General features: G+C 47.6%; 1 protein-coding gene across 1 annotated transcript; it reads right to left on the reverse strand.

Moving 5' to 3' along the window:
- Positions 1–10,526: 10,526 nt before the first annotated feature.
- On the reverse strand, positions 10,527–17,551 carry LOC141973857 (tetraspanin-36-like; the record flags this gene model as incomplete). Its single annotated transcript, XM_074932806.1, has 6 exons — positions 10,527–11,135; positions 12,631–12,714; positions 14,058–14,210; positions 14,757–14,852; positions 15,828–15,902; positions 17,354–17,551. Coding segments are annotated over 6 exons (693 nt in total), but the record flags the coding sequence as incomplete, so codon positions are not given.
- Between the last annotated feature and the right edge of the window lie 8,136 nt (positions 17,552–25,687).

A 25,687-nucleotide genomic window follows, 5' to 3' on the forward strand; every position in this document is an offset into this window, starting at 1 on the left:
CACCTCGATCAAATAGAACACTGGTGCAGTGAAAAACTTGCAAATTATCCGAGTCTTCAAATCCGTTGTGAAAAGGCCATTTTTGGGGGAGGAGGAAGGGAGAAATTGCACAGTAGATGTCTTGGTTAACTTTGAATTCAAAGCAAAAGAAGGTGCTTGCTTTATTCTGTCTCTAGAATTCTTGCTGCTTACGATATTTTTAGAATCTGCACGCTCATTATAACTCTAAAGTCTCAGAAGATGGTAACTTGGAGGGGAATAGATGTTTCTTTTAGCCTAAAGGTTTTTGAGGGAGCAGGGTTGGCCTTTAGGAGATTTATCAGGTATATACCACTGGAAAGGAGATAAATTGATGTTTTCTCTGAGGAACAAAACACTGTGCTTTGGTTTTCATACCTATGGAAAAAAAATTTTGGAAAGGGCTTCTGTGGATTAAAAAAAGAAATTGGGTCACTCTGTTTTTGTTTTTGTTTTTTTAAATATAGTTCTGAATGTTTTTGCTTTTGGTGTAGTGAAGCAGAGTTTAATGTTATTTTAACTCTAAACGAAATGGATGACGATGGAACTAATCAACTTTGTATTTTTATATTAGGGTATGTATGGAGTAAAGTAAATGTCAGCATTTATGGGTTTGCTGGCCACGGCTGGGTAGAAACATGAGAAGACTGTGGAACAGCTGGAGGTTTTATGATCCTTACAGTTATACACTGAAGAAAAATTCTGGTTGCTTTTGACAGAATTTAGTTTCAGATTAAGGCGCCTACATTTCAGTGTCTGTGACGCGGGTGTCTCCACACACCCCGTGTGCCCCCACTCCTGCTCTTGTTGCTGAACACCTGGTTAGTGCAGTTGGCTGCACGACCCAGACTGGTAGCCCGGGGACTCGAAAGGTTCTGTGATCCCCTCAGGTTAAATTCAAGTGAAACGACACCAAATGATTGGTTAAAATGTTTTGCTTGTGGTAGAAAATAAATTAAACTTGGAAAAAGATAATAGGCAATGGGGTCTCTTATAAATTTATAAAAATTTAAAAAAGGAAAGAAAAAGAAAGGAGAGAAAGAGAGTCAAAGAATCTGGATCACCACCCCTGGATCCAGCGCTGTCTCAGGTCTGGGAATCTTGGTGGTGGGTGCACACCCAGCAAAGTTTCTGTCGCCTTTTAAGTTGATTGTATCAGCTGATTTGCATACTAGATGAGGAGGGGCGGGTATTGCACCAACTCATTTCCAGGGGAGAGGAGGAGAAGGTGGAGCAGGGGTTCTGTGTGTGCGTTGAGGGGCAATGGGGTACATGAACCCTTTTGCCCAATTGAGTCAGTGGTCACAATCTCCCCCCACCACCTTGACATTCCCCTCAGGTTTTGTTCCTTGGGCAGTTATAGCTCCATCTGGTGTTGGTTGTTTATCTCTCTTCCCACTCTTTTAGCTCTTCCTCAAGGCTAGAGTCGTAAATTAAGGTGTAGGCCTTACCCTGAACATTTGGTTTTACTCACTCTACGTCTCCTTCCCTCGAGGTTTATCTGGGGAATGTGGCTGTACAACTGCCGGGGAGCGGAGCCGTGCACCCTTCGATACCCCCTGCGCTTCCCTGGGCATATAATTCCTCCCTCAGACTGACCACAAAGGCCACGACTTGTCCTTGAGGTTTTCTGTGTCGGTGAACGTTTGAGGCGTGAACTCCTTCATTTCCTCGCACTGGTGAAACCAGAAAACAGCCCCGCTCCCTCGCTGCTCGTGGCGTGTTTCAGTTGCCCGTGCAGAGCTGTCTGGTGCCATTGCAGATGCCTCAGTGAGCACTGGCTGATCTTTAGGAACTGAATTTTCTGTAAGCGCCAGCATATCTGCTACCCCCTGCGCATGTCGTGGATGCCTGAGAGCCTCTTGGAGACCGCTCATACTTTGGTTTATGCAACCGAATTCTGTTTTTCTGTTTCTGCTTCCTTCTCTTGGCTTTATTAAGTGTCTTCACTGTATGAATTGGTAATTGGAGCACAGAAGCTCTAACGTGGGTGTTTTATACCTCTGGCCTTAGTCTTCATTGCTCTGCACATACCCCAAGACTTTAAGTCAGGTAAAGGAGACAGAGAAACAAATAGCAGTTAATGTGTTCTGCCCTTGGGCCACAACAACCCCCAGCAGGGCTACAGGCCTGGGGAGGAGTGGCTGGAGAGCTGCCGGTCAGAGAGGGACTGGGGGGGGTGAGAATGAGCCAGAGTGTGCCCAGGGGGCCAAGGAGGGCAACGGCATCCTGGCTTGTGTCAGCACTGGCGTGGCCAGCAGGGACAGGGAAGGGATCTGAGCCCTGGGCTCGGCACTGGGGAGGCCGCCCCTCGCTGAGGGGGTTCAGTGTTGGGCCCCTCACCCCAAAAAGGCCATTGAATGACTCGAGCGTGGCCAGAGAAGGGCAACAGAGCTGGGGCAGGGTCTGGAGCACAGGTCTGCTGGGGAGCGGCTGGGGGAACTGGGGGGGTTCAGTCTGGAGAAGAGGAGGCTGAGGGGAGACCTCCTGGCCCTCTGCAACTCCCTGCCAGGAGGGGGCAGAGAGGGGGGATGAGTCTCTGGAGCCAAGGCCCCAGCGCCAGGCCCGGAGGGAATGGCCTCAAGCTGCCCAGGGCAGGGTCAGGCTGGCTCTGAGGAAGGATTTCTGTGCAGAAGGGGCTATTGGGCGTTGGAATGGGCTGCCCAGGGCAGGGGGGAGTCCCCGGGATCCCTGGAGGGGTTGAAGAGTCGGGCTGAGCCAGCGCTGAGGGATCTGGGGGAGTTGGGAACGGTCAGGGGGAGGGTCATGGTTGGGCTGGAGGAGCCCCAAGGGCTTTTCCTGCCTCGATGATTCCGTGATTCTATGTGATTCTGTGACACTATTCTCTTGTGGTGACTTTCTCTTGGCATTTTGTCGCAGGCATTTGAAATGCTTTTGACTCCGGTCAAGGCCTTGGTGTCTTAGAAAGACTTGATAATGAGAATTTCCTTGTAGAAGTAGTTAATCAAGTGTGAGAAGGGTTGGGCTGACAGCTCCAACGCAGGACCTTCACACGTTGTTTTCTGAGAGAGACAGGGAGGATGCTGGTTAATCTTTTTTCTTGCATTTTCTTAATTAGTGAAGAATTATTCTTTTCCAAATCTGAAGGAAGTCAAGGCAATGGTGGGCTGCATAGCTCTGGTGTATGCAGGGCTCCATCTGTTTGTTCGCAGAAGGCCAACTCCGGAACTGGAGTGCCTGTTGCCAGAACATCTTCAGTCCAGCAGCTTATTTCAAGCACTGCAGGACAATTACTCGGGATGCAGGTTCTGCTGTTACTCAGCTGTGTTCTGTGGTTGAAACGCTGATGTGTGATGCCTTTCCTCCATAAAGCTCTACTACCATCTTTAAGCAGACCCTGAGCATCTCTCTGGTTTTGCTCAGGTCGTTGTTGCTAAGAGCAGAACATCTGTGGGTGGAAGGACACATGGAAGGACATTTTGTGGGAGGAAGAACGTTCCTCCTCAAAGAGAAGTTGACTGTTAGGCATCAGGAATTGTCAAGACGTGGTGTCAGGTGACTTTCTACTAGCCACATCTTCTGACACGTCTGTGGAATGTCTCATGTCTGGCCCTGGTGGTTTTTGGGACCTCTGCAGACTTTACATTGCGATAGAGGAGCCTGGGGGGTTGAGAGTCATCAGTAGATAGCGCTGAGAATGGCAGGAGCTCGCCGAGCGAGGCCTGGGGATGATGCAGGGCAGTTGAACTTCATGGGGGAGGTGGGTAATTCTTCTTTCAGTTAACAAACTAAAAAAATTAGAACAAAGCTCCTGAGGGAGTGTGAGGCCATCCTACCCCTGATGGTGTTTTTTCCTCAGTGTGTGGAATTGTGAAGAAGTTATATTGTTCCCTGTGAGATGTTAATTGTATCCCGCAACTTTGTCACTTCTGCATTTGTTTTCCAGGTACTTTTTTTGTGGTGGAAGCCGATATTGGTGAGTTCACCCAACTGAAAGTGGACAAGCGTTTCCACGCCATCGTCACTGTCCTACGCCACTGCCACAGAGTGAGGGAAATTCGGGGCGTGGGCCGTGTCCGTTATGTCATCTCCTAACGAGCTTGCCATCGAGCCCCACCCAGCTCCTCGCTTCTCCCAGCAACCGGGAATTTTGGAAATTGCTGGACTTCCAGCATTGCTTTTCCCCCCTGCTAGGAATAAAGTTTGTAATTAAGCAAAGCAGTGGCCACTTCACCCATTCTTTAAAGCCCCCTGAATGTAAAAAACCCAGTTTGTTTTCCCTTGCCCTGGTGCATTGGGTGGACCCTCCCTGCTCTCACTCCATGGGGCTGAGAGCAAATAATCTGGCAGCCCAACACCGGGTGCTTGGGGGCTGGGAGGTGCCATGGCAACATCTCTGGCAGGAGCTGGTTGGGTATGAATGAATAAATGAAAATTTAAACAGCCTGTGATGCGGAGAGCGAGCCCCGGCCTGGGACCTGTGGTTTATTAATAAAGAGCAGCAAAGGGATGTCTCTGTGCCTGTGGGTGCCTGGGGCTGGACTGGCTCTAGGGCTCCTCCATCCCAGCCCGGCCCCGGGCGGCTCATCCCTCCCTCCTGGAGGGCTTTTGGGGCTTTTGAGACACTTTGGCTGCTCCGTCACCCTCAGTGACGTGCTCATGGGTTTCCTCCTGCTTCGGCTTGGGCTGAGCTCTCTTTGTCAGGCGCTTACATGAGATTCTCAGTGTTTCCCACTAGCAAACGGTCACAAATGCCTTGAAGTTATTAACATTTTTGTGCTGTGATGTCAACCAGGAGGGCTTGGGTTGTAATTACGCCTGAATCTTAATGCCTGGCGTGGTTCCTAAGCATGGATTAGTAGTGTTATCCCTATTGTACAGAAGGAAAATGAGTCCTTAGGGTCTTCACTTACTTCCATGAGCTGAAGGTGGAGATGGCAGCGCGAAGCGCTTCCTTCCTGCCCCCACCTCCCCACGCTCCCCCCAGCTCTCACCTTGCAAATCCCTTTCTGAGAAGCGATGCCTTTTGCTTACTGACTTGCCAAGCTCCGTGCTAAACCCACTTGGCTTCACCTTTGCCCCTCCGACTTGGGAGTTCTCGATCTTTTCTCCCTTAAGAGAAAGAAACCTCTCCTAATATCCAGCTTAATTCCAGTCATGGCTGAGAAAAACCTCTTGTGCTTGTGCCTGGCCTTGGGATGTGCTGAGTCCAAGCTCTGGCCCTGTGTTTCACCCCCTTGAAGCTGAATCCCACTCTCCTTCCCTGTCCTGGCTTCTCCTCAGCTGGCGATGCCGATGCCAGAACCTGCCAGGAATCTGCCTTTCCCCCTCTGCTCCACAGGGTTTGGTGACACCATTCTAGGGCCAAACATTAGAGCCTCAGCTCCTGGTCACAGAGACCAGGCTGAAAGGAGTGAATCTCCCCCCAGCATCGTTCCGTTAGCAATGCTTTGCAGCTTTTCCTTTGGGCCTTTATCTAAGCACAGGGGATGTGCATTTTTTGTGACTCTGGGGGCTTTTTCTCCGTCTTGGGACGCTTCTGGTTGTGGTTGTCTGTGCCCAGAAGTAGGAAAGAAATGGGAAACTTCACTGTCTCCATGGCTCCCTATGTCCCAATCCCCTGAAGATTCCCTTCAGGAATCCGGTGCAGGAGCCATTCCCCATGGGAAGCCACGTGTGTCCGTGTTTCTCCCACCTGCACATCAGTTTTACTCCCTTGCGTGTTATTTTTCAGCCCCGTGACCATATTATTTCTTAACCCTGGGAAGCTCACCTGAAAATGGAGAGCGTAGGAGAGATGCTCTACAAAGTAGTATTAAAAAAATCAGAAAACGCTGCAAAACACCCTTTTGTTTCAAGGTGGGAGCACGCTGTGCGGAGGTGGTGGGGAATGCAGCGCGGCTGGGCTTTGCGGAGCCGACTTTCGGAGCAGATCAAGATCAAATCGCAGGCTTTTGCAGGCTGTGCTCAGCAAAGGTGGTAGCGCAGGCTTTTTGAAACCGGTTTCAGTATTTGATCTGCCTTCAGCTGGGATATTTTCATCCTGTCAAGCTTTTTGGCATTGCAGGGAGAAGCCGGGCTGTGTGAAAGTGGCTGGGGAAGATATTTCATATATTTTCCAACTATACAAAATATCATTTCAAGGCACAAAGAGCGCAGAGGGACCATCTAACCCTGGTGCGGGGTGATACAAAAGTTCCACCAAACTTCTCCTCGCCCCCAAAGCACCAGAGAGGGAATGAGCTGAAACGCCGGTTCCTCTCGGCACCCACGTCTGGGGGACGATGCCTGGAAGGGGACGTGGGTGGTGGTGGCAGCACTGGCTGATTGTCACGACCTGGCCTGGGAGCCCAGGGAGTCGTAACGGTTGGTTCTGTGATCCCCTCGGGGTAAATTAAGGTGAAACGACACCAAATGACCAGTGAAAATGTTTCACTTGCAGTAGAAAACAATTTAAACTTGGAAAAGGATAATAAGCAATGGGGTGTCTTATAAATCTATAAGAAGGGGAGAGGAGAAAGGAAAAGGGAGAGGAGGGGAGAGGGTCTGGATCACCCCCCCTGGATCCAGCCTTGTCTCAGGCCCATTAACCTTGGGTGGTGGGTGCACACCCAGCGAAGTTTTAAATTCATCTTATCAGCCGATTTGCATCCTTTGTTGTTGTTTTTTTTTTTCTCGGTTCCCAGAATTTTGCTGACTTGCTGCTTCCTGAGGCATTCCTGGGGCAGAAATGCTCACCTCTTACCAGCTGGTGTCACCTCTTCAGTGGTGAAGGATGAAGTCATGAGCAAGGCCTGCACGGGGTCTGGCTTACACAGAGAGCCACAAAGTATCGGGCTTAAACAACAGAGCCAGGGATGGGCGGGCCTTGGGCTTGAGGGGAAGCGTTTGGTTTCACTCAGTCCGTGTCCCCCCCTTTGAGGTTTATCTCAGGAGTTTGATGGTACAACTGCAGGGCAGTGGGGGGGTGCATCCTTCCACACACTCCCGCTTCCTCAGGTGACATTCCTGAGACTCATCCAAGGCCACAGCTGGTCCTTGAGGTTTTCTGTGTCAGTGAATGTTTGAGCATCGATTCCTTACGCTGCCAGGGGCGTTTCTTGCAAAGGTGCTTCAGAAATGCTGACTCATGACTTTTATTCCTGTTTTCTGAACGCGGAGGCAGGCAAGAGAATCCTCAACGACCAAGTCTCCAGCCCGACCACTTCATTTTCTTAACTGGGCTGAGGGGACAAGATGTTGCACCAAACGTCACCCAGCTCCAGCCACTGAAGGCTTTCTTACTCCAAATCCTCCCTGTTCTGACTCAAAAGCATGTCCTGGTCTTCCAAGCCCTTGACCCTTTTTTTTTTTTTTTTTCTCCAGACACGTGCTGACAGCAGCCATTTGAAATCTGGTCTGTATTTCCAAGTGACTTCTCCGTTCTAAAGCCGGGATTGTTTTGCTCTGGCTCTTCTTGCTGGGCCTAATATCACTTGAAGGGGTCAATTAGCAGGATTAGCTTGATTAATGGCAGAGCCCAGGCAGAAAACCCCTCAGCCTGTTCAAGTCATCTTGACCGTGGGAGCATTTATAGACTTTTATTATTTTATATATTGCAGAGAGGCTGGGGCTGGGCTCTGCTCCCAGGGGATCAGGGACAGGACAAGAGGGAACAGCTGGAAACTGCCCCAGGGGAGGGTCAGGCTGGGCAGGAGGAGAAAATGTTTCCCAGCAAGAGTGGTCCGAGAGTGGAACAGGCTGCCCAGGGAGGGGGGAGTCCCCATCCCTGGGGGGGTTTCAGGGCCGTTGGGATGAGCTGTGGGGGATGTGGGGTAGGGGAGAACTTTGTAGAGTCGGGCTGAGGGTTGGACTCGATGATCCCGAGGGGCTTTTCCAACCTGAAGGATTCTGGGATTCTTTCTTGCTGCAGCCAAGCTTTTGTCTCAGCTGTTTATGGGAGCACACAATCCCCAAACACACAGACAATGTACAAATAGGGCATGGAGTTCCTCAGCTGATGAGATACATAAATTTTTCTGGCTGAAAAATATCAAATTATAGATCAATCTGTTTCACCTATCTTGGAGGTCTCTTCTGAAATTCTGAAGCACCTTCCTCCTCCTCCTCCTCCTCCTCCTCACGCGTTCTCTTTGACACTGGTGATCTTTAGCAGCGGTGACGCCGAGGTTTGACGTTTGCTGTCTTCTGCGCCTTCTGCACGTTGTCCTGCCTGAAGGTCTCTTGCAGCGCTGACCTTCAGCATTGAGGAACTGAAGGAGTTCACGTCTCAAACGTTCACCGACACAGAAAACCTCAAGGACAAGTCGTGGCCTTTGTGGTCAGTCTGAGGGAGGAATTATCTGCCCAGGGAAGCGCAGGGGGTATCGAAGGGTGCACGGCTCCGCTCCCCGGCAGTTGTACAGCCACATTCCCCAGATAAACCTCGAGGGAAGGAGACGTAGAGTGAGTAAAACCAAATGTTCAGGGTAAGGCCTACACCTTAATTTACGACTCTAGCCTTGAGGAAGAGCTAAAAGAGTGGGAAGAGAGATAAACAACCAACACCAGATGGAGCTATAACTGCCCAAGGAACAAAACCTGAGGGGAATGTCAAGGTGGTGGGGGGAGATTGTGACCACCGACTCAATTGGGCAAAAGGGTTCATGTACCCCATTGCCCCTCAACGCACACACAGAACCCCTGCTCCACCTTCTCCTCCTCTCTCCTGGAAATGAGTTGGTGCAATACCCGCCCCTCCTCATCTAGTATGCAAATCAGCTGATACAATCAACTTAAAAGGCAACAGAAACTTTGCTGGGTGTGCACCCACCACCCAAGATTCCCAGACCTGAGACAACGCTGGATCCAGGGGTGGTGATCCAGATTCTTTGACTCTTTCTCTCCTTTCTTTTTCTTTTCTTTCCTTCCTTATAGATTTATAACAGACCCCATTGCCTATTATCCTTTTCCAAGTTTAAATTTTGTTCTACCACAAGCAAAACATTTTAACCAATCGTTTGGTGTCATTTCACCTTAATTTAACCCAAGGGGATCACAGAACCTTTTACAACTCCCTGGGCTCCCAGTCCAGGTACAACAGTGTCCCAGCTGGTTATTCTCGTTTTGTTTCAGCTGGAAACACCTTCCCCATCTCGTAGGTTTGTGAGGACCAGGGACATCAAACCACTGCTGAAAAGCCTTCCGAGCTCTGCGTGACCATGTGGGCCGGGGCTGATGTGTCCTTCAACTCACAGAAAAGCAGCCCAGGCTGCTCCAGGGCCTTTCCCGGGCATGAACCCCAGTGCGTGTCACAGAACAGGTGTCCTGGTGAAATCACACGGTCCTTGTGTTTTCTTGGGGACCACCACGAGGAAAAACACTGGTGTAGGAGCCGCAGGCTGAGGGGTAGAGCCCTGAGCTCTGCTTCTCACCCTGGCACGGTGAAACCTTTGCCAGTGACCCCCTAAGAAAGGAGAGGATGGGAGAAAAGGCTCCGCACATCCCCACCAGTGAGTGCCGATGTCCCACGTAGCAGTGGCATTCCTGGGGTGATACCCCGGTCGCTGAGGAGAGACGGGGCTTCCTGGCTAATTCCAGGCACAAGAGCAGCGGCTGGAGCCCCCCGGGAGAAGGCTGTGGGGAGTGAGGAGTTGCCTCCCAATCCCTTTTCACAGAATCCCAGAATCCTTCAGGTTGGAAAAGCCCCTCGGGATCATCGAGTCCAACCCTCAGCCCGACTCTACAAAGTTCTCCCCTACCCCACATCCCCCACAGCTCATCCCAACGGCCCTGAAACCCCCCCAGGGATGGGGACTCCCCCCTCCCTGGGCAGCCTGTGCCACTCTCGGACCACTCTTGCTGGGAAACATTTTCTCCTCCTGCCCAGCCTGACCCTCCCCTGGGGCAGTTTCCAGCCGTTCCCTCTTGTCCTGTCCCTGATCCCCTGGGAGCAGAGCCCAGCCCCAGCCTCTCTGCAATGTCCTGTCAGGAGCTGCAGAGAGGGATGAGGGCTCCCCTCAGCCTCCTCCTCCTCACACTGAACACTCCCAGCTCCTTCCCTGCCTCCTCACAGGATTGATTCTCCAGCCCTTCCCCAGCCTCGCTGCCCTCCTCTGCCCTCGCTCCAGCCCCTCCAGATCTCTCTGGGATTGAGGTGCCCAGACCTGGACACAACGCTCCAGGTGTGGCCTCACCAGTGCCGAGCACAGGGGGACTGTCACCTCCCTGCTCCTGCTGCTCACACCAGTGCTGACACAAGCCAGGATGCCGTTGGCTTTCTTGCCCACCCGGGCACACGCTGGCTAAATAATATATGTCAAATAATAATAATTTTTTAAAAAGACAAAACAAGCCAAAGAAAGCTGTCCTGAGCACAAAAGCTTGAAACACACATCCTCTCCTATCCTGGGATTGTTCACATTTTCTAGCTCCTCCAAAAAAACAACTCGCAAGTCTGCTCTAGGCTTTAAATGTGGCGTTGTCTTGCACTAAGGAACTCTGCAGTAAACTGAATTACAACATACAACCACAGGAAGGAGAAGGAAAAAATGAATATAAACACCATCAGAGAGTAAGAAAATGTATTCTAATGCCCCGTGCTTATGAAGAATGTTTGATCCTGTCATTCAAAAGTTGTTTTTGCTGTTTAACCACACCATGGGAAGCATGTGATGTTTGTGCAGACAGCTGAGACCCCTCCTGCAGTCTCAAATCAGTTGAGTGATTACAAACAACGTTTCATCTGCATGTTTTAAGGGTAGAGGGAAGAACTGCAGAAGAAAGATTCTTTCTGCGAGTCTATTAAACCATCTGGTGCTATCAAAAGCCACAAATCCAAATCGGCAATAAGCTGACACAACGCTGTGGTGTGCAAGATCAGGGCACGTTATTGTAGGGCACTGAATATTGAAATTGCCGTTTGACATCACCCGTGAGAAACTTTCCCAAGCGAATACACTTCGTTCTTTCTGTTCCATGTACATAAAATAAACAGTTTAGCAGGAAGGTCATGAATGGTCCTTTAGCGTTCACCTTTACAAGTCTATTTTATCATCGGGAAGCTAAAAAAAAGTCATCTTTGCGTTTTATTAAGCAAACACCCCTGAGTAAAGAGGCTGGTACCCGCTGTCTTCTCTCTTGCAAGTAAGCACGCAGACACTCAGCATGCCAAAGAACTGAAAGAGAGAGAGAGAGAGTGACAAGAGATTTAGTTTTGCTGCGTTTTGTTTCAGGCATCAGGCTCAACACCTATATGTTAATTAGACTCCCTCATCATAGAATTCCTTTCACATTAAAAAACACCTAGAAAATACATCTACAGAAAGTGATTTTTTTTTTTGCATTTCAAGTTCCAATAATAGTTGCAGCTCAAATTTTTCCTCCCTGATTGCTGCCATTAATTTACAGATCCACATTAATTCCTAGTTATCTTGCTGTGGGAAAAGGTCCAGTGAAAGCGTGGGATTATTCTGGACTTAAAACGAGTTTTGTAAAATATTGAGGCATATAAAATATGCAAATAAAGATAGTGCAGAATACGCTAAGGCAATCTTTAGAGATGATCACAGGAGAGAGACCCTGATGGGGGGAGTTCATCCCAACTATTAACGGGATGTGTAATGGGAGTGTAGAACTCATCGCTTTGATAGAGGGAAAGGAAATGGTGGAAACGACGTCGCTGAGCAACTTAAGCTCATGAGATCAAATGCTGTAAACAATCCTCTCTCTGCTAGGCCCAAAATTAAGAAAGCTTAACTAAGTCAAGCCCCAGTCCTGAAATGACATCTGGACAGATTTTGCTTCTGCATTGAGTTCAGGAGTCGGGGATTAAACCGTAAGTGTTCTGCACTGGCTCAACTCACAGCCCCTCTTTTGTAGACAGAAGATAGTCTAAGAAAAAACACTTTGCCGTTATTAAATAGTTCAAATCATTGTCAATAAGGTTACTAATCTTGGAGAGCAGGTACAGGGAACAATGACGGAGCACAAGGCTAAAATTTATGGGTCAAATCTTCACAAAGCTGCGTAGGCATTTCTTGGATGTGCCAACTGCAAGGTGTTTTCCACCAGGGTTTTCAAATCTGGTTTTCACCCAATAAGAGGATCTGTTTTCACATTTCATTTAATTCAATCTTTGAAGTCTATAATTAGTCCCACTGGTTTCATTCCGAGTCCTATTTCTAGTCCATTTTGACTCCAGGTCTCCAAGCACAGGACTATTCACAGAATCACAGAATCATCTAGGTTGGAAAAGACCTTGAAGATCATCCAGTCCAACCATTAAATTATTTGTCAGATTATATCTAAAAGCAACGTTTGATGAGGGATTTTTAAAACCCCAATTAAATACAGAAAAGCTGGTTGTTTTAATAAAGAATTCTAAGGGCCTTTTAGCACACCGAGATTTTGGTACTTCCTACCAAATGACCAAGATGGATTCTCCATTGACTTGCCACCCCAAATCCTCTCCTCACTTACAGGATCCCTCCCCTTATTATCTGGCAGACAAAATGGAGACAGTTGAAAGAAAACAAGTGAGGAACGCAGGACTGGGTCTACTTCAGAGCCAGAAAAAGGCTGTAGGCTAATAGGACATGGTAGAAGAAAAAGCCCCGGGATCCAAGGGCGAACAGTATTCTTTTCTATGAGGGAAGAGATGGAAACATTCACCTTTACAATGGCAAACCCCAGGATTACAAGCATGGCGTAGCTGATAACGCTCTGCAGCCCAGACTCCAGCTCCTCCGCACAGCCCTGCCATGAGAGAGAGGTGAAAACAAGTTAAAAGACATTAATTCAGCTGGACTCTTTTTCTCCCCAACCCTTCAAAGGAAGCAGGACCTTGTCAAGCCTGTCTAACCAACAACTGCAGACCTGAGGGCTTCCGTTCCTGTCTTCCAGTCCGGATGGCTTGTCGTTCTCCTCTTTCTTGAGGAGAGGCACTGGCAAACTGCAATTCACTGGCAATTTGCTGCTTCTCAATCTCCTCTAGCTCAGGTCACTGAAAGAAGTGCCCAAACCTCCAAGCCAGGACGACTGGCAATGGTATCTTTAAAAGTCAATTTATGGGCTTGTGCCTCATGCCTCAATGTATACAGTTCTCCAGCTTCAGCATGGTCAGTCCTAAAAAAGTCTCCTCCCCCTCTCCAGACCAGTCTGAATGACTATGAGCCCACAGCTACGTTCAGGCCTTCACATGTTGCTTCTATAGCAACACAAAATGGAGGAGTTCCCAGCAGACAGACAAGACCAAACATCCAGGTTGGTGCCCCTCCTTCGTCACAGGCCCAGGTGGGCCAGAAGGCCAACGGCATCCTGGCTTGTGTCAGCACTGGCGTGGCCAGCAGGGACAGGGAAGGGATCTGAGCCCTGGGCTCGGCACGGGGGAGGCCGCCCCTCGCTGAGGGGGTTCAGTGTTGGGCCCCTCACCCCAAAAAGGCCATTGAATGACTCGAGCGTGGCCAGAGAAGGGCAACGGAGCTGGGGCAGGGTCTGGAGCACAGGTCTGCTGGGGAGCGGCTGGGGGAACTGGGGGGGTTCAGTCTGGAGAAGAGGAGGCTGAGGGGAGACCTCCTGGCCCTCTGCAACTCCCTGCCAGGAGGGGGCAGAGAGGGGGGATGAGTCTCTGGAGCCAAGGCCCCAGCGCCAGGCCCCGAGGGAATGGCCTCAAGCTGCCCAGGGCAGGGTCAGGCTGGCTCTGAGGAAGGATTTCTGTGCAGAAGGGGCTGTTGGGCCTTGGAATGGGCTGCCCAGGGCAGGGGGGAGTCCCCGGGATCCCTGGAGGGGTTGAAGAGTCGGGCTGAGCCAGCGCTGAGGGATCTGGGGGAGTTGGGAACGGTCAGGGGGAGGGTCATGGTTGGGCTGGAGGAGCTGCAAGGGCTTTTCCAGTCCAGATGATTCTGGGATTCTGGCATCTAGGAGCTTTTATAGAATGATACAAGAAGGAAGTTAGCTAGAGATAAACCATGGGGAGAAAAAGACTTGGGGGACAAATTGCTGAAAAGACTTAGACAAAGTTATCCCTAAACCCTATCTGAAGTGCTTTCTGGCTGAGAATGGTCACGGGACCGCTGTGAAACTCTGCTCTTTAACCTCACCTGTGTATTGAGCTCCTGTGGCTGATCCAGCCTCCCCGTGCAGTTCTTCACATCTTGCCTGCAGCAGCTCAGAGGGACGCTGTTGTTACCGGTGGAATTAAACCACTGTGTGGTTGTCCAGTCACTGTAGTTCTTTACCCCACAACAATGAAGCTGCCAAACACAGGACAGTCACCGGGATGTCTGAATATTTATGAACGTGAATGCTAACATCCAGGTAAACCTCCCTTAGGCGGGCTGGGCAAGAGCTGCCCACAGTACAGCTTTACAAGTAGCAGTATTTCAGGAAAACTGCAGTAGATCAACTCCCTTCATACATTATTCTCTTCTTATTGGTTTATTCTTTGTGAAAGCTCCGATATTCAAGTGTCAGGCTGCAGGATAGGGTCTTGTGTCATCTTTCTATTTTATGGTGGAGGATCCTCAGCAGCAGTTACTCATAAATACTCATTTGGTCTGATCCAAAGGCCACTCAACAAGGTCATTCATTTACATGAACTTCACACCAGGAGCCTGAAAAGGCCAACTCTGCGCCCTCATTGCCTTGGAGAATCAGATGCTAAACACTGCTGCAGACCTGAGTTGCAGGGTACAACCATACTGACCCTCTTCCCCCTCCCTTCTCAACCCAAATTCTTTGGTTAGGACCCAACTGTTCTTTTCTAAATAATTCTCAGAGCAATTTAAATGTTTTCTTACCTGTTCTTGCAAGTAATCCACAAAACCAGACTCTGGATTTTTCCCATCATATTTCTCAAAGACTGAGTGCATTGTGCCTTGCACGTCAGTTTTTACCTATTCAGAGGGGAAAAAAAATCAGTATTGTTTCAACAAGAAAGCTCAGAATTTTACCTAGTGGAAACTGCAAAAGATCTGCATCCCAACAAAGTAATAAAATAATAAAAAAAAAACTAACAAAAAACAAATAACAAAAAGCCCAAGCAAAGTTTTAGATAAATTGCAGGTAGCACTTCACGAGAATCACATTCCTGGATAGAAACTTCCCTCCCTAACAGAAGAGCCTTCTCTTGTGACCATCAACAGCTGTTTAAACCAACTCAGAGACTGGTGCAACGACGGCCAGGTACTTTATGTATTCACCATGTTCCCAACAAAGACTGACCCACATACCAGATGGTGGCATCCGCGATCCCACCTGCCCTGCAGACTGCAAGATGGGGGATGAAGTGCAAAAAGCTGGATGTGTTGCAATGCTCTAACAGTGCAAGATCTATTCTTTATCGAACCCCAGAAGCATCTGGGTTGGAAAAGCCCTTGCAGCTCCTCCAGCCCAACCATGACCCTCCCCCTGACCGTTCCCAACTCCCCCAGATCCCTCAGCGCTGGCTCAGCCCGACTCTTCAACCCCTCCAGGGATCCCGGGGACTCCCCCCTGCCCTGGGCAGCCCATTCCAACGCCCAACAGCCCCTTCTGCACAGAAATCCTTCCTCAGAGCCAGCCTGACCCTGCCCTGGGCAGCTTGAGGCCATTCCCTCGGGGCCTGGCGCTGGGGCCTTGGCTCCAGAGACTCATCCCCCCTCTCTGCCCCCTCCTGGCAGGGAGTTGCAGAGGGCCAGGAGGTCTCCCCTCAGCCTCCTCTTCTCCAGACTGAACCCCCCCAGTTCCCCCAGCCGCTCCCCAGCAGACCTGTGCTCCAGACCCTGCCCCAGCTCCGTTGCCCTTCTCTGGCCACGCTCAAGTTATTCAATGAACTTTTTGGAAGGAGGAAACTTTTCGTTTAGTACGAGAGATGCTAATTCTTTGCTTACCTTTTGCCTGTAAACAAATCCCAGGACAAAAGCCGATACTTCTGCAATAAAGATAACCAGTATAATGGCCAAGAACTGAAATTAAAAGAGAGAGAATGTAAGGAAGGATTCCACAGCATTTGAATTCAACTGCACATTACCCATCACATTTATTTATAGTCGTTATTGTTACCTGTTGTTGCCTCTTAATCAAAATAATTCCCCCCAAATAATTTAGGATGGGAGACTACTGTGCGTGGCTGGGACGATAACTGTGGCTCCACAGGATCAGTGCCCAATGCAGGCAGTCTCCTGAACACCGCCACGATACAATCTGTGTGAAGAGTCTGTGAAATGGTGTAAATATGCGTAAAGAGCCTTTAACGGTCAGTGTGAGGTTAATGGTTGGACTAGATGATGTCCAAGGTCTTTTCCAACTGAGATGATTCTGTGATTCTGTGAAACACTTCACGAGGTGGCTGTCAAACAGGAGACTGCCCAGATAAGCCAGCAGCTTTATTAGGTACGTTGAGCACTGCTTGGTGAGTGCACATCACTGTCAAGGCATGAGTTGGAGGCCCAAAGTACCCAACATGAACTTTTTTAAAGTCTTTTTAAAAGTTCATTCGAGAAGAAGTCGAGGCATACTTTCAGGATTCAGAGGAATAAAGTCAGCAGAAAAAACAGATAGAGATCTGTTGTAAATTCAAAGAATGACAGAATCATCTGGGTTGGAAAAGCCCTTGAAGCTCCTCCAGCCCAACCATGACCCTCCCCCTGACCGTTCCCAACTCCCCCAGATCCCTCAGCGCTGGCTCAGCCCGACTCTTCAACCCCTCCAGGGATCCCGGGGACTCCCCCCTGCCCTGGGCAGCCCATTCCAACGCCCAACAGCCCCTTCTGCACAGAAATCCTTCCTCAGAGCCAGCCTGACCCTGCCCTGGGCAGCTTGAGGCCATTCCCTCGGGGCCTGGCGCTGGGGCCTTGGCTCCAGAGACTCATCCCCCCTCTCTGCCCCCTCCTGGCAGGGAGTTGCAGAGGGCCAGGAGGTCTCCCCTCAGCCTCCTCTTCTCCAGACTGAACCCCCCCAGTTCCCCCAGCCGCTCCCCAGCAGACCTGTGCTCCAGACCCTGCCCCAGCTTTGTTGCCCTTCTCTGGCCACGCTCGAGTCATTCAATGGCCTTTTTGGAGGGAGGGGCAAAAGATCTGTATCCCAACATCACATCTCCTTCTGCTCGCTCACCACCACCGTGCTCCTCAAAACTTGCTACTCTCCACACTCATCTCCAGAAATCTGTGGCAGAGCCACGAATCTGTGGACATTTGTCTGTACAAGGCAGCACAACTAATAATTTAGCCTGTACCTCACTCACCACCGCTCAGTACATCACAGCAGTAGATAACTGCTATGAAGGAGCAGTGCTTCAGCAGTATATTTCAGAACAATCTTTGACTTTGTTCTGTGCATCCCAAGAAGGCTAGTGCATCTCCTCCCATGCCACGCAACAGGGTGAAGAAGAGGACATACAAGAACGTGCAACACTCACCAGCCCTAGACCGACTCGAGACTCCCGGAAGGTGGCACAGCAGCCGATCAACCCAATGATGAACATTACCACAGCAACACAAATAATGATGACAGCTGGCAACAGGGCGTACTTGTCCTGCAGAAAGTTGTCATAGCTCTTGTAGGTGTTAATGACATAAGCCCCGACATAGCTGAGACCTGCTGCTGCTGCCTGAAATGCAATAAAGTTATTAGCAGTTATTTAAGAAGCATCTGCGCAGAAAAGGAGACATGGACCTTTTTGTAACAGCGCCATTTCAACTTTAGAAGTAATGACTATAGTATGCAAAGATCTAAAAGAAGAAAAAGCTGCATCTGATCCTAGCTACCCATTTAACCTTTAACACAGAGAACAGAGAATTCAATTCCTGTGAATTCCTGTTTTGGTGATTAAGGATACAGATTAAACTTGGACAGCAGAGTGACAAGAGTAGGAGTATTTTACTGGGGATAATTAAATAATGTAACGGAGTAATACAGGAAACATGCAGTAAGAAAAGGCAGAGTAGTCCACTGAAACAAACAGGGAAATACAGGGTAATGCATCAAATCATTGCTACGTGAGAGAGGGAACAGCGGTTAAGAAAGATCCATCACCCCTTGCCCCCGTTACCATCACCCAGACCCGCAGTCACTGGGCAGCCCCGGTTGCACCAGGATTTGTTGAGCCTTTCCTGGCAAGTGGGAAGTCCCACGCGGTGTGTCCGCCCGCAGCTGAGGCAGCCAAAGTCGCTGCGAGCGGGTCCAGCCTTACGTACCCCAAAATCAGCAAGTCAGAATAACTGGCACCTTTGTTTTGAGTGGGAACATCTGGTTTCATCCTCCTGTTGGATTCCACCCAAAGCCTGGCCAGGGCTCGGGGGGCAGAACCAAGGGAGGGTCTAACGAGGCCAAACACTTGGGTTCCAGCCTTGAGCAAGGCTACACAAGGGAGGTTGGACACATTCTCTCAGCATTTCATCCTCACTGCTGATTATATTCTGTCCGAGCGGCACCTTTCATTAATGAGCATACCCAGTTCACTAATGACTACACACTAAGTTAGGAGCTGCGGCTCGGGGCCTGTTGTTGAGGCTTCAACACTTCAACACTTGGGCACTTCTTACATCAGCACAGGTGGTTTGTTATAACCCAGCACAATCCCTGCTAGCACAGTGGTTATCAGTTATAAAATAGACAGGATTCATCTAGAGGTCAACTCTAGCTTGGGCCTGTTGTCCAAGCCTTAGCACTCTCCTCTACAAACGAAGCACCACTTCAACCGAGCTGAAACCCTGAAGCCTACTGATATGCATCAATCAGTCTCTCTGGAGGAGGCCAAGCTCACACCTCCCACCCAATATCACCTACAACCCACCCAACACTACATTTGGAAGAATCAATTTTTAAGATGATCACCAGAGAGGTGGGTTGTTGGTTTTGGGCTGCTTTTTTTTTTTTGAGAAAAAACTCACCCTTTCCACTCTTACAAGAGCATTAAGCACTAAGACAGGCACAGATGTTCTTAAACTCAGCAAAACACAGTACCTCCTTTTCCTGGAGGAAACAGATTTCCTCTAAAATAAGACTTTCCTTCAAAAGGATATTTTGCTGATGGAGGCCAACATACAGCACACCAGTGACAGCTGCCCAACTAGCAGCCCTAGAGACCGAAGGCTTTCATCTGCAGAACTGCGTAGAGCCCTGAAAACAACATCAGAAGACTCAGCCTTGGCATAATACTTTACCCATGGCATAAAAAAAATTCTCTCAAGGATTACAACAGTTCCTCCACCCTCTATAATCCTGCATCATGAGACGATGCCTGTAAAATGAAGCACTGTCCGTACTCACGTTCTGGAAACTCAAGGGAAACCAACCTGTTTGTTTTCAATAGGCCACAGCTGGATTTCATCATACAGCTTACGAGCAGTTCATTACTTCCCCCGGTGCTGTAGGTTTTAATTATATCAAACCCTTCCCGTACTGGAGCTAGGACTTCTAATTTAAGTTGTTCAGCTCCTTCCCCTCCAGCCAGGTCTGGTGCCTGCCCTTCAATTACCTCCAAGTGCAGGGCACATCCTTCATTTCAGCTCTCATCCCACACTACTCTTGCATTCCTGGACGCTGCCTCTCCATCAAAATTACTGGGATCAGATGCCCCAAGTGATGAAACCAGAATCAAACTAACCCTTAGAGACATCTTTTACCCAGGGAGGGGGGAGTCCCCATCCCTGGGGGGGTTTCAGGGCCGTTGGGATGAGCTGTGGGGGATGTGGGGTAGGGGAGAACTTTGTAGAGTCGGGCTGAGGGTTGGACTCGATGATCCCGAGGGGCTTTTCCAACCTGAAGGATTCTGGGATTCTGTGATTTCGCACATGTCATGCAAGATCTTGCTGTGTTGGGGCTCAGATACAAAGCGAGATGTCAGGAAAAGGAATATCATCAGCAGTTCTCAAGAGGTTTTATTTCTTCTCCACATGCATTGGGTTTTCAGGTGGTGCTAATGATTAAAGCAGTTCCTAAAAATTCCTTTAACTTCTCCTCTTATTGAGGAAAAAATCTCTTTCCCATTTCTCTGTCTGCAGGTGTACAGCGACCAGGATTTCTTCCTCCCACCCCTTTTTAGGGATACAGGGAAAGGATGAGCCCACATCAGCTCAAAGGGCACCATTGCCTTCTCATTTCATCACTGTGAGCAACCTCATCTCTTCCTCCTACAACACTATGCTCTTGTACTGGAAGTGGGACAGGAAAAGTCCCTGGAGTGGCAGCAGCACCTAAAGGTGGGGCTGTGGACACGGCACCTCCATCCTGCCTTGCCTTCAATCGCACATAAAAAGTGAGGTGTATGACTCAAAGAGCACATCCGATAATTCTGACTGGGAGAGCTGGATGCACGTGCAACTGTCCACCTATTCTTCCTTCTGAAGCAGCATCATCTGGGCAAGGGCTGACACGGAGAAGGCAGCAACACTCCTGGGCTAACTCCATCATCGTGGAGAAAAGGCAATGATGGGATTTGCCCAATATATCCTTTGAGTATTTTCTAGGACTATCGACAACCATGTTAGCCCCAAACCCAGTGACAACACCGCAGACTGAAGACAGGGGATCCAGGGACTTTTATTAACCACAGAAATGCTCTGCTCAGCTGGGCCAGCCCCAGCTCAGAAAAGCTCATACAGTTCCCAAAAGGGTTCAGTTTGGCCCCTGCTCCCTTGGTGGAAAACATCCAAGTGACCAGAGCAGAAATTGTGTGATGCTCTGGGTTGACTTAAGAACTTCTCCCTACTTTTGCATGGCAAAAACTACATAAATAATGCCACAGTTACGGTCACAGTCATCCCATCCTGACTGTAACCCCTGACTGCATTTGTTTCAGGGTTTCAAAGCCTTCCTGGTAAACATGAGTATGGCTGGAAAGTAACAGTATTCTGGTTTCTCAGGTTTTGGGTAAATTTCAGGTGGGTGACCATGTACCAAGTCATAATCCTCCACCCTGAATGCAGACACAACAAGGTGGTGTTCCCAGCTATTATGCTTGTACCCCAGAATCACCTCATCCTTGGTCCTTCTGCTGCCACCACCACCACAAATCTAACACAGAGCTGAGTTATGGCTTTAAAAATTCCAGGCTAGAGAAAGCACTGCCAGGTAGTCACCTCAAACCAAAGACAGAGCTGGCTACCAGCAGCATGAAGCCTCCTGCAAATGTGCACTTTGAAACCCAGCATCCGGGCACAGCCACTAAGGAGAAATTTTTTCCTGAGGCCATCAGCTTTTGGTACAACTCAGTGCCCAGGTTGGGATGTCCCACCACGGTTGTCATCCACCACTGAGGGCCCACAGCCTCGGGGGATAAACCAGAAGGACTGTGAGACCCTCAGAAAGGTTCATAAGAGGAATAACCGAGGTACAAAAAGGCATAAAACATGGTTTTGGCACGTAAATCAGTCATCTGTATTCAGGTGCAATGTCACGTCAAAACATGCACAACAGAACAGCCTGGTGACTTTGTTAATGTGTAAAAGTTAATGCACAAAGTGCAAAATTAATCATTTGCCATATTCAGAGAATGTAAAGCCCTGCTCTTTTGTGTAACTGTAGTCCCAACCCTTGCAAGTAGTTCTGTATTTCTAAAGTCAGTCTCAAGGCAGTCTGCTTCATAATTTAATCTTCCTATTGCATGTTTTGCACAAAAGAATCCTCCAATACTTCTATTATACTTCTGCATTAATTAATTAAGACAACAGACACGTTCTTCATAGTCCCCCTGTGCTCGGCACTGGTGAGGCCACACCTGGAGCGTTGTGTCCAGGTCTGGGCACCTCAATCCCAGAGAGATCTGGAGGGGCTGGAGCGAGGGCAGAGGAGGGCAACGAGGCTGGGGAAGGGCTGGAGAATCAATCCTGTGAGGAGGCAGGGAAGGAGCTGGGAGTGTTCAGTGTGAGGAGGAGGAGGCTGAGGGGAGCCCTCATCCCTCTCTGCAGCTCCTGCCAGGACATTGCAGAGAGGCTGGGGCTGGGCTCTGCTCCCAGGGGATCAGGGACAGGACAAGAGGGAACGGCTGGAAACTGCCCCAGGGGAGGGTCAGGCTGGGCAGGAGGAGAAAATGTTTCCCAGCAAGAGTGGTCCGAGAGTGGAACAGGCTGCCCAGGGAGGGGGGAGTCCCCATCCCTGGGGGGGTTTCAGGGCCGTTGGGATGAGCTGTGGGGGATGTGGGGTAGGGGAGAACTTTGTAGAGTCGGGCTGAGGGTTGGACTCGATGATCCCGAGGGGCTTTTCCAACCTGAAGGATTCTGGGATTCTGTGTGATTCCGTGATAATGTATTTAAGAAGGGGAACCTGGAAAGAAGTGGGACTCGTGAGGAGAAGTTGCGAGGAGGACATTTATGCAAACACCAAGGTCAGTGGAAGAAAGGAGGAGGAAGGGGGGGAGTTGCGCCGGAGCAGAGACTCCCCTCAGCCTGTGGTGAGATGGCAGGTTGCCCTCTGCCACCCATGGAGGTCCACGGTGGAGCAGATATCTGCCTGCAGCCTGTGGAGATCCCCACGCCAGAGCAGGTGGCTGTACCCAAAGAGCAGTAAAAGATCAGGGAAAGAAGGAGGAAGGGGGGACATTTGTGGTTACGGCATTTGTCTTCCCAAGCAATTGTTACATGTGCTGAGGCCCTGCTTCCCATGAAGTGGTTGAACATCTGCCTGCTTAAGGGAAGTAGTGAATTAATTCCTCTATTTGCTTTGCTTGCACGTGCAGCTTTTTTTCTTTTCCTTATTAAATATTTATTATTTTAATACCTGAGTCCTCTTGATTTCCTCCTGTTTTCTCCCCATCCCACAGGAGAGGAGAATGAATGAGCATCTAGGTGGGTGTTTTGGTGCTGGCTGGGGTCAACCCACCACACTGTTTTTGAAGTGAAAAACATTTAAAGATAGTGAATTAACATTTCTGCGATATGCATTGCATATTTAAATAGTGAACATAATTATGGAAAGATCCACCTGCTGCAAAAATTAAAAATGAAAGCTGGGACACAACCTTAGCCAAGTTTTTGATACTATTTAAGAGCAGTTTTGTCATTTATTACCCTAAACCAATGCTGTTTTAAATACATAGTTAATATTATGTGTTCAATTCTGCAGATGCACATATACGTTACAGCAAACTATGTGGCAGAACAGAAATTTGGACATCTTCTGAGTATACATTCATTCAGTTTTGGCAAGCCACTTCCTAAGTTATTATCATCAAACTTTCAGCCTTGTCTGAGGTGGTTTTGCTCTGTATTTTATTGTTGCGATTCTTCTAGACTCTCTAGTCTGCTAAATAAAGGAATGTAGCACAGTAAATACATCACAATAAAATAGATGGCAACTACCCTTCAACCCAAGCTCCTCCCCCCCAAAGGAAACCATTGCAGCTCCATTACAGAGAAAAGGTCAAAGACCTGTGACAGAAAACATCAGAGGATGTACATTCAGATGTGCAGGCTCACATTCTAGGCTCATTTATATATAGATAGATCACCAAGTTCAGTGTTTACAAAGAAGAATATTGTTACAAATACAATACTATACTTTTCCTAACACTTTATAATAATGCCTATTAAACCTTTTTACAGAACAATAATACAAGAGAGTCTAGGCACTGCACAAAATATGTATAAGAGATCTCATGCACATTGCCATCTTCAGAAACTGATTTAATTTAGAAAATTAAGGGAAAAACACACAAAACAAAACAAATCTGGAAATTCCAACCAAATCTCAAATCAAAACAAGATTCAAAACAAGTGGCAAAACTTGCTAATAAAAATTAAAAGGATGTTTCATCCTTAATGTAAACATTGAAGCATTAATAAGAATATATGAAATAGCAAAGAGGGAAAAAACTTTTTAGATCTTTTACAGAAGAAGGAATGTAAAATGGCAGTTTATTCTTTTGAATTAATGGAGAATTCACACATCTAATAAACTACTGCATTACTGTAGAAAATGGCCAACTCTTCCTTTTGAGATGATTTTTCCTGCAACTATCTTTACTTTTGTAAACTAAAATGGTGGGATTGTTTACAAGACTTATCAGGAGTGCACACTTGATTGCAGGAAAACAGCCTTGTTTTTAATGATTCGATTTTTTGTGTACTTAGGTTTTCTTCATCTCCCCCTGAAGTCAATGGGAAGACCCCTCAACATGAGTTGGACAGAACCACAAAACCACAAGTGAAGACAAGAGTGTAAAACACAGCAGGAATCAAAAGTGTGATAACTGTCTTCAAGACTGTTGAGTTTCCTCAGGGAACTTATAAAAAGGGTGCACTGTATATAACCTACTAAATAGTATATGGTTATATATCATATTTAGATAAATATGTTTATAAGAAGTTATGAAAAATTTCAAATTATCTCCATAAGACAGATGTCTACAATTAAAAACTCTAATCACAAGTCATTCACAATCTATTTACATCAGTCTGATAGCAGAAGTAAATACAAACCTGGAATACTAATACCATTTGCTTGCAAAATCTGCTATTCCAGAGATTGAGATTAAATTATGCAACAAAAAGAACTGCAGTAAATCAAGTCATTGTACACTACTTTCAAATTAAAATGTATTCACTTCCTACAATAGCTTATGCCCTGTTCCATTGTCTCCCTTACTGCCCATTGAAATATAAAGCTTATTTTCTCCCTCTCTGTTCAGCCCATGTATGTCTGTGGTTTCTGAAAGGAAGAATAGATAAAAACAGAGGTTTTGTGGCTCTCATCATCAGAAGTGTGCATGTGTACACACACATCCATGAAACCTCTGGAATAAAGTCCAGGTATCATTACTAGTCTCCAAACACAATGCACCGCACAGACCATTCCATGTTAATTGAGAAACTAAGCTATAAGCATCACACCATTTCCAAGCAAAAAGGATGGGATTTTTTTTTTTTTTTCCATATGTGTTCTGGTCTTGTTTTTAATCACACTGAGCCTTTATACCACAGTAAGACATGGCAGAAACTGTTGCTTTCAGAAAATTCAAGGCATCAGCCTGGTCTAAATATATGGTTTAAATTCAGTGTAAACAGCAGTATGCAGTACGGACAGAATGTAGCTACAGAGAATGGAATGTTTTCTTCTTGAGGAAAAAGAGCCATCAGCTGCTTTATACTTTTACTGTTTTTCCCATTTATCCCTGATATATTAAGTTATAGACAAATCAAATCTGCATTTCATACATCTCTGCATTTCTTCTTCAAAGAAATCCATATAGTACTCACACATCCTCTAAGTGTCATATGGAAAAACAATTCACAAATTAACTTATATAATAAATAAATAAATAAATAAATAAATGTATTCCCATCTTACCTTTACTTCTCCCATTTATCTATGTCTAAAGAAAAATGTCCATAAAACTAGATGACTTCCAACAAAAAAATATTTTTAAACTGGCTCAGTGTAACAAAATTACTTAGAATAGTGTGCAGACCTATTATTTTCAAGCTTCATAAATATCAAGCACAATTTAAAAATGTCAGTATACATAAGCAGAGTTGTGTGCACCAAATCTGTAATTAAGATCTTAGATTGTATAGCTTCTCAATATTTATTTTTGCTGGATATTTAGAAATCACTTCCCTCCCCCCTCATTTAACCTCTGAAATGGGCATATAAAAGACACATTGCATTTGAAAAAGAAGTGTTTTAGAAACCTGGGGGACCCAACTGCAAAATATCACATCTCATGAATTATTTGATGATACATGTCAAAATTGCATTGTCTGTACTAACTCACAGAGCACCTTTTGGGGTTCTATTGTCCTGAAGAAGAGAA

The sequence above is a fragment of the Athene noctua genome, chromosome Z (assembly GCF_965140245.1).
Source record: "Athene noctua chromosome Z, bAthNoc1.hap1.1, whole genome shotgun sequence".
NCBI classification, from domain to species: domain Eukaryota; kingdom Metazoa; phylum Chordata; class Aves; order Strigiformes; family Strigidae; genus Athene; species Athene noctua.